The sequence below is a fragment of the Tiliqua scincoides genome, chromosome 2 (genome assembly GCF_035046505.1).
Source record: "Tiliqua scincoides isolate rTilSci1 chromosome 2, rTilSci1.hap2, whole genome shotgun sequence".
Classification (NCBI taxonomy): Eukaryota; Metazoa; Chordata; class Lepidosauria; order Squamata; family Scincidae; genus Tiliqua; species Tiliqua scincoides.
In genome coordinates, this window is record NC_089822.1 from 33,634,423 (window position 1) to 33,651,229 (window position 16,807).

General features: G+C 43.7%; 1 protein-coding gene across 3 annotated transcripts in view; it reads left to right on the forward strand.

Annotated features, from left to right (window-relative positions):
* ZFYVE16 (zinc finger FYVE-type containing 16) overlaps positions 1–16,807 on the forward strand; it is a 47,211-nt gene that overhangs the window by 10,703 nt on the left and 19,701 nt on the right. For all 3 annotated transcript variants that reach the window (XM_066616227.1, XM_066616228.1, XM_066616229.1), the window contains exons 2-4: positions 6,774–6,879; positions 7,483–9,659; positions 15,333–15,429. In XM_066616227.1, coding sequence (XP_066472324.1) covers positions 6,810–6,879; positions 7,483–9,659; positions 15,333–15,429 — 2,344 coding nt within the window. In that variant the 5' untranslated portion in view covers positions 6,774–6,809. The remainder of the gene's footprint in view (positions 1–6,773; positions 6,880–7,482; positions 9,660–15,332; positions 15,430–16,807) is intronic.

Consider the following 16,807-nt stretch of genomic DNA (forward strand, 5'->3'; position numbering starts at 1 on the left):
CCCTGAGGCAGTTCATGGCTGAACACAGTCACGTTCTGGCAACTCCTGCAACGCCGCTGGAACCAACCGTATTGGCCTCTGCCTTTCCATTGGACCATTTCAGTGACGTGGAGAGAGGGGATTTGCTGCATGGGTAATAGCCTATCCTCCATACCTACTTTACCCAGGCTTCGCGCACTGGAGAGGACACTCTGTTCCAGAGCCACCATTCAGAGCGTGACACCATGGTCTTCCGAGACCGAAGGATGCTAACATGCGTAATTTCATGCAGAATGCAATGAAACAAACCATATTGAAATATCTGTGTTCTAACAAAAGGTACAGCCAAAAAGCTAGTGGGGGCGGGGCGATGGTACATCATCACGCCCACCACCTGGGGCATTGCCCCGCCCACTGCAAGGGGTGGCGCACAGGCCTCCCACACCAGGTGACATGAATCCTAGTGACGCCACTGCATTAGGAGGTCAGTGGCAGCTGCCTTGAAAGCATAAGAAGAGGTTTCTAAGTTTCTCTTGAGAGCTACCTCTGTATCACAAGGGTCCCTCGGTTCCCCTTTGCCCCCTGACAGAATTACCACATGTGAAGACAAGGTAGCAATGGGAGCATTGACTTGGAGTTCGAAGAGTAATCTGAGGCAGAGAATAAAGCTTACCAAGCAATTTGGAAGTATGTTTCTTCTGAGATGGTGTCATCCACTCTGCTTCTAAGATGGACTTAAATGCCTCTGGAAGGGTAACTCAGGTGACTTGGTGATACCCTGAGGAAAAAAGACACTTGGTCTCTGGCCTGGTTACACTGGCAGAGGCAGAAGGTGACCCAGCCTCTGAGCCAAGATTAAGAGACCTAGTTGCCTTAGGTAACAGTTTAGGAAACAGGACACTGGTAAAAGCCTGTTCAGGTAATACTGTGTTAGCGGTTTCTTCCCCCAAGAGTTATCCTTCCTCTCTAGGGGATATGGCGTCTGTTGTGCCCATTTCAAGAAGCCAGTTACCTTTAGTAGTTGGAGCCCTCTTATGTTGATTGCCCCTGTAGGAGCTTTGGGGTTGCAGGGAAGACGAAGAGGATGATTGAGACTTGCACATCTTAGTGGAGTTCCCTCAGAGTTAGAGAAAATAGAACCCAATGAAGATTGGGGGGGGGGGAAGGTGAACACTGGCACTTGAACCTATAGGACTTAAGGTCCTGTCCTCTCCCCCCTGCTGAATCCTCAAGAGCTGCCCCAACCTATAAGGACTTAAAGTCCTGACCTCTCCCCCCTACTGAGTCCTCATGAGCTGCCCCAATTTGTCAGCTGCAGTCAGATTCACAAGCCCTTCAACCCAGCTTTGCACTAAATTTTGTGCCTCCTGGGACACTGGCAGGCATCCTGTGCCTGGGGAATCCTGTCCTGAGGGAGAAACAGCTGCCCCAGGATGTCCCAAATCCCCTCTCAGCCAGATCTCCAGTCAAACCAGCACTTTCCCCAGTGCTCTGGGGAAAGGGAACTTGACCCTGCGTACACTAAAGCAGACTTCAGGCATGTTGTCGCATCCCTGGAAGCCATGAGGGAACCATGACTCACAAAATTGAGTCCTTCAGGCACTCCTCAGCAAATGCTGCGGAGAAAAGGTGAAGCTTGGAGCATGGGATAGGCTGGACGCCAAATTTCTTTTAAGTCTGCCTGACCCTCAGTGTGCCAAAGTACAGAGCATGGTCAACAGGAGGTCTGCCAACTCGTGAACCTCCTCCTCGCTGCTTGAGATGAGAAGGGATAATGCAGTCCCAACAGGATGTGGTGTTTTAGTCAGGGACGATTCAGTTGGCAGCCTCATGATTTCTTAGGAGTGCGTTCTCCACGCCTGATGGAACAGGCTGAAATGCCCCTCAACTGAGATGTTGAGGAGAGGGATGTGCCAGGCATGAGCTAAACACTCCACTAACTGCAGTAGCAGCTACTGAGGGAAAAATTCTGAGGCAAAATCCCCCCCCCCGACACTGAGGGAATTAGTACTTGGGGGGGGGGGGGTGAGAAAGCTCAATGGCCAGCTCAGGCTTAGAAGGGATCGAATCCACATTGGACCAGCGATCTCTGCAGGGTCACCACGGCTGTGGCCGAGCTGGAGGAGACATTGGCCTGAATCATGGCCATTTCCTCCCAGTTGTAGAGGCAGAGAGGTTGGACTCGGGGTCTCAGATGCCGCTGTAGAGGGGCTTGTCCTCTTCCGCAATCATCCCCTTATTGAATCAGAAAACACCACACCTGGCTTCTGAAGGTCTGTGACACCCTCTGCCTGGACCTCACGGTGTCTTGGCAGCACCTTGCCTGCTGTGTGGTGCTTTGGCAAGACACTGGCTTGTCTTGGCAGCAGCGCTGTTTGAGCAGGAATTGGGAGAGTAGATCTGCCTTCTCCACACAACTTCTGGGAAGCAGCCCACTGCTGTGGTGCAGTTTTGGCGGGAAAAATACCGCCCACTGCTGTGGTGCAGTTTTGGCTGGAAAAATACAGCCCACTGCTGTGGTGCAGTTTTGGTGGGAAAGGGCTTGAGCTGTCATCCACTGCCAAGAACCACCCTGCAGCCAGGCTCCTATGTTATTCCCAAAACCAGGGGGAAACATGAGCCCTATAGTTGTCCGGCTGCTTGAGGGATGAGAAGCAACCCCATTTTCTGCCCCAACAAGGACAGCAGTCTGGGGAGCATGGTCAAGAATCGCCCTGCAGCCAGGGTCCTATGCTGTCCCAAAACCAGGGGGAAGCATTGTTGCAAAGTTGAAAGAAAGCAAGACTCAGTATTAGGAGTGAAGGTTTGCAGGCTCTTTATTCGAACTGCATGCAATTGGCCCATGGGACTCATGTCTCAAAGCATAGGCCCCTCCCTAATGAAAATTTAGACATTTATACAATTTTCCAGTCCTTTGTCTTCCAATCTAGACAATTCATTGGCTGAAATTTTACATCAGAGATGGGGCAAACACCTAATAGGTTACAGATAAGGTACAATAGGTGGGCAACAAGTGGGCAAAACAATTGATTGGTATGATACATAAGGTGGGGTTTCACCTTAAAACCTAGAAAAGTACAAAAGTTTCTAAATCCCAGCAGGGTGCACTATAATACCATTTACCCAGTGTTGATTCACATTCACATAAATCAACCCAATTATACCGATTGTTTTGACAACTTTTAGAATAACATCATTAAAAGAAAAGGTACTGGTCCTTTTTGGTCCAACATGGTCCAACAATTAAAGAATCAACCAAGTCTCATTATCTTGCTTCACCTTCTTGTAAGGCTAATTCCCAAATTTTATATCTAAAAGGAATAAGTCAGTAATCCACTTCAAGGCAATATCAGTGTCCAAACATTCCCACAGTTAAAGAGTTATCCAATTATTATTATCTTGCATCCCTTCTTGTCAAAGATAATCTTAAATTTTTATATCCAAAAGGGGTGGGTCAGTAATCCAATTCAAGTTAATAACACTGTCAAATTAAGTTAGTATACCTTTAATTGTTCAGGCCTGAGTCAAGCCTTTTGCTGCAAAAACGAAAGTGAAAGTTACTCCATCCTTTAAAGATTAATTGTTAATTTCTTTTTCATGCATACCATTCCAACAGGGTGATCCTTTATCTTCCCTTATTTACTTTTCTTCCAATCATCCTTGTTACAAAAAAGAAAAAAAAACTGCTCCAGCAGGGGCTTCTTTAAATCCACATTCGCTCTTTTTCCCCTCTGGGTGGCTGCAAGCCAACGTAAAGAATCTTAAAGTGGTCTTTCCCTCTTTCCAACCTCTTGATTGCAATTCTTTTTATAGCCTTTTAATGAACTGGTTACTCACAGTTAGAGGCTTTGTTCGCTTTCATGTTTTATCTAGGCTGTGGGGGGGAGTCCTCAGCTGTCCGAATTGTCTCCGAAGATGGCGTCCGGGATACGATGTGATTCAGCACAAAGCAATCGGGGAAAATATCTCTGGAACCGCCATCTCAAGAGACTGCCCCATTCAAGCTGTCAGCCTTTCTTCCTTCTTCTTGGCAACGAAGAGTACCTCATTGTTGAGGTCCTTGGAAAACACACCTATTTAGCAGTCCCGTCCCGTCCCCCCCGGAGCCCTCCAAGGTTCCCTGCTACTTCACTGTTAACTCTGCCCCCCACCTACTTCTATGATTATTATATGATTATTATGTCCCCTTACATGTGGGTTACAGGTTATCTTGTCCCTATATTGCATATATGTGCTTTTGCTCTAAAAGTATAAAAATGTAAAGTTACAGAGGTTTCCTAGTGGATGCATGCATAAATCAGTGAGTGAGTGTCTGCCAAGACATGAGGCTCATCTCTCCTGGTACTTATTTTCTCAGCTATGTTCCAAAGTGTAAACATAGCCTTTGAGGCCTCAAGTCCAGCTTTAGCTGGCTTTTAATCAGACTCGTAAAATGATTCTTTATTAACACCAAGCAGCTTTAACCATTGTGTGTTGCTATGCTTTAGCAGTGCAGGCTTTTACATAAGGGCTACAGTTTGGGGGGCAAGGGCTACTGTGTGTTAGCATGAGTTCCACAGTTGTCCGGCTGCTTGAGGGGCAAGAAGCAACCCCATTTTCTGCCCCAACAAGGACGGCAGTCAGGGGAGCTCAGGCAGGACAGCTGCAGTCTTTTTCCTCACAACTTGTGTAAAAGTAAAGAAGGGGCCAAAGCCCCAGAAAAAAACGGTTTTGAAGGTCAGGTAAGCTGACCAAGAAGAGGCAAGGTCAGTCTGGGGAATTGAGGGAGCCCCTCCCATCAGGAAGACTTTGTAACCTGACCTGCCTACCTGAGAGGGAGAAGCTTCCCAGATGCCAAGGACTGACCTTGCCATGGAGATTCCACTGGAGAACTGTCTGGACCAGTGCCGTTACAACCAAGACAACTTACTGCTTCCACTGACTCCTTCTGTATCTTTCACAGGACCTCTCTCTCTCTCTCTCTCTCTCTCTCTCTCTCTCTCTCTCTCTCTCTCTCTCTCTGTGTGTGTGTGTGTGTGTGTGTGTGTGTGTGTGTGTAAGCAGCATACAGGGTTCCCTTGGACCATAATGGTTGAAGAGCTACTCTGTCTGATGAAGTTGACCTGGACTTGGAATAGACCCACCTAACTGATGATTGGAGAGGGTAGAAAATGGTTCCCTCTCCACTGGACTGAAATAACAAAGTAACTGGAGGAATATGACTGGATGCAGGTTCCATTCCAACTCATCGAGTCATTGTTTGCTGAGCCAGCCTGTCTTAAAATTGTCTTGTCCTGAAACATGTTCTGTCCTGATTGAATAAAGATGCCAACGAAATAGCCTGCATGCATTATGTGAAGTTACAGAGACCTGGTCCGTCCTTGTTCTCGTAAGCCTTTGCCAAAGTATTGTCTGCAAAGACAGCCCAACATGACTATGTTGCAGTAATTCAGATGAGATGTAACCAGTGCATGGGCAACCATGTAAAGGTGTACTTATAACATGCATTTTATTTCTCTGCACAGCCCCTTAATTGCAATATTAGTGCTTCTACAAGCAGAGCTTTACTGGCAGTTGAAATAACTTTTAGGCACTGTATTTCAAAGTACAGTGGTGCCTCACATAACGAAATTAATCCGTTCCGCGACTCCTTTCGTTATGCGAGTTTTTCGTTTTGCGAAGCGCATTTTCCCATAGGAATGCATTGGAATTTAATTAATGCGTTCCTATGGGCAAGAAAAGTCAGAACAAAGTCAAATTTGGTTTACAAAGTGTTTATTAAGTGCTCTTTAAAGGCATACATACTGTACAGAGGATTTCAAAAACGGGGGGGGGATGCTGAGTGGGGAGCTTGAAGGCTGTAATCCTGTGCACACTTTCCTGGGAGTAAGCACAATGGGACTTACTTCTGAGGAGACACGCACAGGATTGTGCTCTAAGCTGGGGAGGACAGAGCAGCTGCACTCAATTGCTTGCTTTTGCCGTGATCAGGGGGGGAAACGTGAAGGAAATGGGGCAGTGAGAGGGTGAATGAGCGATGGGGGGATGCTGAGTGGGGAGTTTGAAGGTTGTAATCCTGTGCACACTTTCCTGGGAGCAAGCACAATGGGATTTACTTACATAAACTGACATGAAGATCCTCCCCTTACTAGGGTGAACAGGATCATAAAGTGACATGAAGATCCGCCCCTTACTAGGGTGGATGGGATCATAAAGTGACATGAAGATCCGCCCCTTACTAAGGTGAACGGGATCATAAAGTGACATGAAGATCTGCCCCTTACTAGGGTGGATGGGATCATAAATGGACATGAAGATCCCCCCCTTAAGACAAAACAAAACAAAAATTTGTTATGCGAAGCATAAGTCATAAAAATTCGTTGTGCGAGTTACCGAACTTCGCACAATGCTTTTGTTCTGTGGATTTTTTGCTGCGCGGGGCATTCGTTATGTGAGGTACCACTGTATGCTACTTGTGGCTCTTGTAATACCCATACAGTAACTGCAGCAGATTCTGACTGTACAATTTTAATTAGTGGTAGCATTTCATTTACATTGTGATTTAGCAGTGGTTTCATACTCATTTGGTTTGACAAGGCCTGTATTTTTTCTTTAGGCATGTTTTCCTTGAGTTACATACTGCACATGAGTTATTTGATGCCTAGATTTTTATGGCATTCAAAGAAGCAAGTAAGATTTTTCTGAAAAAATATGGAAATATGAAGTGTGGCATATAGAAATGCTATTTTCATTGAATAAATCATGCATATTACATTTTTATAATCCTTTCAATTATTTTATACTGTTCTCTGTAGGCACAAGAGGAAGAAACTCTTATTTCAAGCCTTAGAATGGATAGTTACTTTAAAGCAGCAGTTTCTGATTTGGACAAACTACTTGATGAATTTGAACTGAATACAGGTTAGTTCATTCTTTGTGCCTCCATTTTGTGTAGATGCATGTATTCATAGCATCTTTAAAAGGGATAAAATGTATTTATCATGCTATCAGTAAACATGGAGTCATATAGCATTATATGGGCAACATAGTTCATCCCTTCTCTTAAGGTGCTTACAATCTTAAGTAGTGGCAGAGAAGAATGTCAGCAAAAATTAGCTTTTTATTTGTGTACTGAAGACTTTCAAAAAACCATCAGCCCAATCCTATCCTGAACCAGACCAGAGTGTCCAGCGATGCTGATGCAGTCTCTGCTACATGCTATGGGGCAGCTGGAAATTAGGCAGTGGCAGAGAAGTAAGCAAAGAAAATTTTTGCTTGCCTTCTCGGTTGCTCCCTAGTCTGCAACAGGCCTACGTGCATCTGCGCCAGGTTTTTTGCTGGTGTAAATCTGATCCAAGGTAAAGCCCAGATTTGGGGATAGCATCTTGGCACTGCTGAGATCTGCCTATAGTGTGCCTTAATTCTGCTGCCCTAAATGGCCCATTGGCCATTGGGAATACTGTATATGTGATTGGGAATACTGCAGTGAAGTTCTAATCCCTTTGATTTTGATATTTTATTTAGGTGAACATGAGGACAACAAAACAGTAAATCTGCAGGATTCTAAGTACCATCTGCTTACTTCAGAACTAGATTACCAGCAGCCAAAATCCCTGGAACCAAGTGTGCAGGAGGATAGCAGTAGTTGTGCAATAGCAGAAGAACTCTCACTGTCCACTCAAACTACAAATGTAGCTCATTTTGAACAACTTAACTCTGAAAAAAATGTCACCGGGCTAGATCTTCTGTCCATGGTGGATGGTGGTTCCTCAGATGAAAATCAGTCATCTTGTTTGGGACGATGCAGTATACCTGTTTGTGATCTTATCAGTGACACCGGTAACTTAAGCCATTCAGAATGTGTTCAGAAGTTGCCTTCGGATAACTTCCAGTGTTCTACAAGTTCTCTTATTGGCTTTGATTTAGCGCTGATACCAGCTACTGCCTGTAACTTGCCAGCTGAATGTAGTGCTGATTCTGGTACAAAACAGATTGATGAACATGGAGTGCCATACAATATAGAATATAATGCAGAAGAAGAACAAAATCAGCTAGCACTAAAGACAGGCAGCCCAGCTGAAGCAAATATAGTGGACTCTGGTGGTGATAAAAAAAAGACAGGAACATTGCAGAATAATGAAGTATTTGACCATAAAGAACAAACTGTAAGCCTTGATAGTATATCAGCTTTAATAAAAGAACCAATACCAGATGTGCATAGTTCCAAAGATGACACAACATGTGAAGATTTGTCTTTTGTGTTTTCATCCTCAAGTATTTCATATTGTTCAAAACAAGTGATAGATGAGGAAAGTGGCAAAGAAGCAATTTCAGAAGAAGAGAAAATTGAATCTATAGATGCAAATCTTCCAAAAATCTATGAGTTGAATAAAAACAGCTTAAACTTGCCTAAAGAAGATGGGACATCTGATGGCTCACTTCACAGCGAGGACATACTAGTTCTACACAGCACTGAGGAAAAACTCTCTAGTCCAGAACATAATACAAATAAAATTTTAAACATTTCAACAACAGAGATCTCTGAAGATATACAGACTTCCTTGTCCTGTCTTCCACTTGCTGTATCTATATGTGGGTCTCTTGTTACACCTGAAGTAACAAATGGAGATATTTCTCAGAATGAAGCAGCAGATGTCATTAGTGACATAACTACTATGCTTACAGAAAACTATAAGAATGACCTTACCCAATGGGAATTGCATGAAACCATAGAAGCTAGTGGACAGGAAGAACATGTCAATAAAACTAGCCAAAATTGGCTGGGAAAATCTTCCTTTATGGACAGAGAGAAAGTAGATTTTGACAACATTACTAGTAAATGTGAACTGCAAAATCATACTGCTTCTTTTAGTTCATTGGAAGCAAATAGTGAAATGTACAGCTGTGTTCTACCCACTGACATTGGCAATAGAGCTTCAGTTGATTTAGTTATAGATGAAGCCATTATTAAAAGCAATATGTTGATTAGTGATGCTGAGCTTGATGCTTTCTTGTCTGAGCATTGTCTTGAAGTCAGTGATTCAAAGCCTTTGAAAGAAGACACTGATGATGGACTGCTGGAATCGGATGTGATACAAAACAATTTAATAGAAGCTAACCAACTTAGTAATAAAAGTGATGGTTCAGAAACTGAATTCAAGAAGATGGAAACTTATATTGAAAACAGCAGTAGTATAGTATCTGATCTCAAACCTAAATTTGAGGGTCTAGAAGAAGAAATCACATTACAGCTTCAGCAAGAAACTTTAAATCATGTAAGGGAAACTGAAAGTCAAGTTTCAGTCCTTACAAATAACCAACAAATTGTGAACAATGGAGGTGCAAGGCCAAAGCAATTGCTAAACTTTCCACCGAAAGCTAAAAATGGTTCTGAGTTGAGTAGCCCAGATACACATGGGAGTGAATCTGATGTGAAGGATTCCTTAATTCCAAATAGCTCTTGTTCAGATCCTAAAATCTGTCCTGATTCATCCTCCACATATAATTCTGATACACAAAGCTGCTTAGAAGATGAAGGAGGTGAAGACCTTGTCAAATCTACTGAAGTAGTGGAAGAAGTTATAGTTCTGGGGCAGAAGCAGCCACCCTGGGTACCTGATTCAGTAGCCCCAAATTGCATGAATTGCCAAACCAAATTCACATTTACAAAAAGAAGACACCACTGTCGTGCATGCGGGAAAGTAAGTATCTGTGCTAACCTGTGCATTTCTCCATTATGGTTAGTAATTGGAAAAGAGGGAACTTTTTCCAATTTATAAGAGTAAGCTTTCCTTTATTTACTGTACAGGCATCTCTTAGTATCCACAGGGAATATGTCCCTGCCCCCTCCCCCTGCAGATACCAGAAACCATCGATAAGCGGGAAGGCTAGACACGGTTAGTTTGCCTGCTTACTTGTCTGTTAAAACAAAAGGCATGCAGTAATTGCAAGAGGCTGCATGCCTGTTTGCTTTGTTAAAGCAAGAACCATTTCACTCAACTGTTATGGACATAAACAAAAGTAATAGGTGAAGGGGTGCCATGGGGAACTGGGGGACGCCTGTACTACCCTCTAAATTACAATGGACTGGTGTGAAGTGTTAATTAACAGTGAAATTTTCCCATCTTTCTCATTGAAAATATAATGGAAGGCAAACATTCTTCAGCTTCTGGTCAGTGACCAAATAATACAAATTAGGCTGCAATCCTAACCACACTTTCCTGAGAGTAAGCCCCACTGAACAAAATAGGACTTACTTCTGAGTAGACCTGGTTAGGATTGTGCCCTTAGTTGATTAGAAGGAAAGTACTTAATTGTATTAAAGTTAATAGATTTATGATCTGGAATCTTCAAGGAAGAGATAATAATAATAATAATAATAATAATAATAATAATAATAATAATAATAATAATAATACAGGTATTTATATACCGCCTTTCTTGGTCATCAGATTTCTCCTCAGACTTTAATTCAAGGCGGTTTACATAGGCAGGCAATACTAAATCCTAATAGGGATTTTTACAATTGAAGAAGGTTCTGTCTTTCAAGAACCACAACATTTCAGATGGATCTTTAATGATCTGGTATCACATTTTGGCCTCCATTTTCCTCCCACACAGGCTGACAGCGGCCAAAGAGCAGGTGGAATAACTCAGCATAACTTGGCTGGGCTTGTCAGCTGCTTCAAGGTCTCACCGTTCGGGGTGCCGGTGGCCTCAAACTGGCGACCTTCGGATGTTCTCTTCAGGCAAACAGAGGCTCTACCCTCTAGACCAGACCTCCTGCCAGACATGATTATCAATAGTTGTATAAAAAGCCAGGTAGCTATTAACTGCCACCCACCAGTGTTCAAAATTGAGCCTGTAGAGCTGGCTAGGATAGAAAGAAAAGAAAGTTGTCTGCAAGTAAACAGTTGTTTCTTTTCTCTGCCTTTTTTATCTGAAAAGCTGCCTGGGAAGGGGGAGACAGACTAGCATTTATACCTGTTTTTTGCTTAACTTACCTTCAAGGAAGCCATGTAAGGAATGAAAGATTGGGCTACACTAAAAGGAAGAGGAATTCCTTCATAGACAAGTTGGATGAGAATGGAGTAGAGCTTTTTAAAATGAAAGATGCTGTGGCCCAAGCCTGCTCTAGATTTCTTCTTTTGTTCTTGGAAACCAGATAGGAGTGCTAGTATAAGATTTGGTAATGTCTGGGCATTCTGCATGTGCTCAAGGCATGCTAATTTTGAGAAGGTGGACCTAAGCCTAGTTACCCCTGCCTCCAAATAAGCCTTAGCAGGTTCAGAAATGATGTTTTTTGAGTGAGGTGTGGCATTTTGCAGTCCTGACCCCAGGCAGCACCAGTGCCAGGTTTACAACTGAAGTATCCTTCCTTTATCCCAAAAGGTCCAAGGTAGAATATTCCACTTTATTCACATAACAACTGGACACAGGTCACCAAGTGAGCTTTGTGGCTGAGTAGGGATTTGAACCATGGTAGATCAAAATCAGGCAGCATTTGCTCAAGTTCCTGATTTAAGTTTCTCCTTCCAAAAATTAACCCTGATAAGAGCGCAGGGGAGCTCTGTATCTGTGGATCCCATATCCATGGTTTCAAGTGTCTGTGGATCCACAAATGTGGCCCCCCTGCTCCCCCCACATGTGCAACCTCTGCAGGGCTCAGAAGACCTTCCAGAGGTGAGGGGGTCTCTCCCATATCTGCTGTTTCAGGCATCGTGGAACCCTCGCAGATACAGGGGCATGCCTGTAGTGGTAAAGTTAATAGAAACACATTCAGCATGAATTGTAGGGTTGCTGATTTTTTCCCCAACATTTTAGTTCACATTCCACTAGGTGTCAGTGTTATACCATGGGGTTAACCATGTCATGAGCTATGTTGTTACAAAAACATCTGTGACTTTGGAAAGTTCTAAAATTACAAACTAAGGTTGTCTGCATAGTTTTAATTATTTCACTCGGGGAACGTTTTGGGACAAGCGGGGCCTGTACAAGAGGGACGGGCTTCACTTGAACCAGAATGGAACCAGACTGCTGGTGCATAACATTAAAAAGGTGACAGAGCAGCTTTTAAACTGACCCCAGGGGGAAAGCCAACAGGAGCCGAGGGGCATCCTATGGGACGAGGATGGGGAGGTTAGAGAGCAACAAGGTAAAGGCAGAGTAGGAGAAGAAATTGGGAATGGTAGCATGATGGGATGTGACAAGCGGTTTGGAACAATGAGAGGACGCGGCGACAAAGGAGCTAATAAGCAGCCCATCCTGGGGTATTCCATGTACAAATGCTTCTATGGAAATGCCCGAAGTCTCAGAGCAAAGATGGGAGAACTGGAATGTCTGGTGACTAGGGAAAACATTGACATAGTAGGTGTAACGGAAACCTGGTGGAATGCAAAGAATCAGTGGGATACCGCAATCCCGGGCTATAAACTCTACAGGAAGGACAGGGAGGAGCGTGTTGGAGGTGGGGTGGCCGTTTACGTTAAGGAAGGGATAGAATCCAGCAAAGTAGAGATTGAATGCGGGTCCAACTCCACCATAGAATCTCTGTGAGTTAAATTACCAGGCCTGAGGAGCGATGTCATACTGGGGGCGTACTATTGTCCTGACCAGAAACCGAAAGGGGACCTTGAAATGAGGAAACAAATCAGGGAGGTGACAAGGAGGGACAGGGTTGTAATCATGGGGGACTTCAATTATCCTCATATTGACTGGGTCAATTTGTGTTCTGGTCAAGAAAAGGAGACCAGATTTCTTGACAAGTTAAATGACTGTGCCTTAGAGCAGCTAGTCATGGAGCCCACCAGAGGACAGGTGACTCTGGATTTAATATTGTGTGGTACTCAGGACCTGGTTAGAGATGTAAATGTTACGGAGCCGTTGGGGAACAGCGATCATGCTGCGATCCGTTTCGACATGCACGTCGGGGTAAGAATACCGGGTAAATCTCTCACAAAAACCCTTGACTTCTGACGAGCAGACTTCCCTCAAATGAGGAGGCTGGTTAGAGGGAGGTTGAAAGGGATGGTAAAAAGAGTCCAATCTCTCCAGAGTGCATGGAGGCTGCTTAAAACAACGGTAATAGAGGCCCAGCGGAAGTGTATACTGCAAAGGAAGAAGGGCTCGACTAAGTCCAGGAGGGTGCCTGCATGGCTAACCAGCCAAGTTAGAGACCATAAAGGGCAAGGAAGCTTTCTTCCGTAAATGGAAGTCTTGCCCTAATGAGGAGAATAAAAAGGAATATAAACTGTGGCAAAAGAAATGTAAGAAGGTGATACGGGAGGCCAAGCGAGAGTATGAAGAACACATGGCCAGCAACATTAAGGGGAATAATAAAAGCTTCTTCAAATATGTTAGAAGCAGGAAACCCACCAGAGAAGCGGTTGGCCCTCTGGATGGTGAGGGAGGGAAAGGGGAGATAAAAGGAGACTTAGAGATGGCAGAGAAATTAAATGAGTTCTTTGCCTCTGTCTTCACGGCAGAAGACTTCGGGCAGATACCGCTGCCCGAACAACCCCTCCTGACCAAGGAATTAAGTCAGATAGAGGTTGAAAGAGAAGATGTTTCAGACCTCATTGAGAAATTAAAGATCAATAAGTTACTGGGCTCGGATGGCATCCACCCAAGAGTTATTAAGGAATTGAAGAATGAAGTTGCTGATCTCTTGACTAAGATATACAACTTGTCCCTCAAAACGGCCACAGTGCCAGAGGATTGGAGGGTAGCAAATGTCATGCCGATCTTTAAAAAAGGAAAGAGGGGAGACCTGGGAAACTATAGGCTGGTCAGCCTAACATCTATACCGGGTAAGATGGTGGAATGCCTCATCAAAGATAGAATCTCAAAACACATAGACGAACAAGCCTTGATGAGGGAGAATCAGCATGACTTCTGTAAGGGTAAGTCTTGCCTCACAAACCTTTTAGAATTCTTTGAAAAGGTCAACAGGCATGTGGATGCGGGAGAACCAGTAGACATTATATATCTGGACTTTCAGAAGGCGTTCGACACGGTCCCTCACCAAAGGCTGCTGAAAAAACTCCACAGTCAGGGAATTAGAGGGCAGGTCCTCTCCTGGATTGAGAACTGGTTGAAGACCAGGAAACAGTGAGTGGGTGTCAATGGGCAATTTTCACAATGGAGAGAGGTGAAAAGCGGTGTGCCCCAAGGATCTGTCCTGGGACCGGTGCTTTTCAAGCTCTTCATAAATGACCAGGAGACAGGGGTGAGCAGTGAGGTGGCAAAGTTTGCAGACGACACCAAACTTTTCCAAGTGATGAAGACCAGAAATGATTGTGAGGAGCTCCAGAAGGATCTCTCAAACTGGCAGAATAGGCAGCAAAATGGCAGATGCGTTTCAGTGTAAGTAAGTGTAAAGTCATACACATTGGGGCAAAAAATCAAAACTTCACATATAGGCTGATGGGTTCTGAGCTGTCTGTGACAGATCTGGAGAGAGATCTTGGGGTGGTGGTGGACAGGTCGATGAAAGTGTTGACGCAATGTGCGGTGGCTGTGAAGAAGGCCAATTCTATGCTTGGGATCATTAGGATGGGTATTGAGAACAAAACGGCTAATATTATAATGCTGTTGTACAAATGGATGGTAAGGCCACACCTGGAGTATTGTGTCCATTTCTGGTTGCCACATCTCAAAAAGGTTATAGTGGAAATGGAAAGGGTGCAAAAGAGAGCGACTAAAATGATTACAGGGCTGGGGCACCTTCCTTATGAGGAAAGGCTACAGTGTTTGGGCCTCTTCAGTCTAGAAAAGAGATGCCTGAGGGGGGACATGATTGAGATATACAAAATTATGCATGGGAAGCATAAAGTGGATAGAGAGAGGCTCTTTACACTCTCACATAACACCAGAACCAGGGGACATCCACTAAAATTGAGTGTTGGGAGAGTTAGGACAGACAAAAGAAAATATTTCTTTACTCAGTGTGTGGTTGGTCTGTGGAACTCCTTGCCACAGGATGTGGTGACGGCATCTGACCTGGATGTCTTTAAAAGGGGATTGGACAAGTTTCTGGAGGAAAAATTCATTATGGGTTACAAGTCATGATGTGTATGTGCAACTTCCTGATTTTGGAAATGGGCTATGTCAGAATGCAAGGGAGGGCACCAGAATGTAAGGGAGGGCACCAGAATGTAAGGGAGGCCTCCAGGATACAGGTCTCTTGTTATCTGGTGTGCTCCCTGGGGCATTTGGTGGGTGCTGTGAGATACAGGAAGCTGGACTAGATGGGCCTATGGCCTGATCCAGTGGGGCTGTTCTTATGTTCTTGTGCATTCTTGAATTGGTTTTTGTTCATGCTATAAGATACTGTATATCTTATGGATCTTGATTTAGTTGCTGTTTTTATCTAGGTTTTTTGTGGTCCCTGTTGCAATCGAAAATGCAAACTTTCGTATTTGGATAAAGAAGCAAGAGTCTGTATAAGCTGCTATGAGTCTATTCAGAAAGGTAAAAAACAAAACAAAGCCCTGTTTCATCTGAGAGAATGGGAAAAAAACTGAAAAAGTAGCTAGAATAATTTTGAGATGTGAGGATGAATCATTCTAATATAAACAGTATTTCCATTATAAATAAAGATTTGAAAAGTATTAATTTTATAGTTGAACTTTTAGTTTTAGTTCATAGTTAAAATAACGGACTCCTTTTTTATTAAAAAACATTTTGCTAATAAAGGCTATTAGATTTTGGCTGGATCCATCTAGCTTACTTGACATTTGTAAATTAGGTGCCATACTATAAAACATGGGAATGTTCAAAAGAAGGGTCAAATAATAATGTTCATTCATATTACATTCATTCCTGTTCTGCACCTTTCTGGTAGCGTGAGAGAGCTTTATGTACATGTTTTACTCTCACAACTTCCTCTTCCCCCCCATCTCCACACTCATTTTGCGTAGGATACGATCATACCAGCATACTGACATTGGTGCTTTATACATCATTTTGCTGAGGGGCCTAGTGACCTTATCCACACAACCTGTACACCACAAAATCAAGTTGTATAGATTATGCTTATATAGGTCTTACACATTTTGAGCTCCATCTGTACAGCCAGTGGTTCGCAAAAGTTTTAGCACCGGGACTCATTTTTTAAAATGGTCCTCTATCAGGACCCACCTAGCTTTAACAGACTAAAAGGATTGCCCTTACCAGCACTGCTCAAGCCCCATTTTTATTCTTTTTACTATGGCAGTGGGGGGAACATGACCTTCTGGAGCGTGTGTTTGAGCTCCCCATTAATTTGTGCAGGATCATCTTGATAGCCTTGCGTACCCCTTTGCCTGGCCTTCAGTAAGAGCCAAGACACATTTGCCTACTTCCACAAGTGGACACACAAGGGTGGCTCAGTTTCACTTTCCATAGGGCTCAATACATTTTCATTGTAGGCTGGGGGAGGGGACACTTCTTGGGTGCTTTTTTGGAGTCTGCATTCAGGATCAGGATCATTCTGTGGATGTTGCATTTATCTCAGCCTGTCCTTCGAGGCATGGTTGTCTATTCATGAGTAAACACACATGTGCAGCTCAGTTTCACTTTCCTTAGGGCTCAATATATTTTCCTTGTCAACTATCAGTTTGTCAGTTTCACGACCCACCAACAATCGGGTCACAGCCCACTGTTCAGAAAACACTGGTACAGGCCTTTGTGCAAAAATGATGTCCAAGGCATTAGTGTCAGAAGGGGCAGAGAGGCATAATCCTTTTCAAATCCAAAATGTTTGTACAGGAGCTGTTCTTCTGAAAATAGAAGTATGTCTTTGGCTAGCTACTATTATTATTAATAGATGGCTAATTAATAAAAATACATTTGTCGTCCATTAATCTAC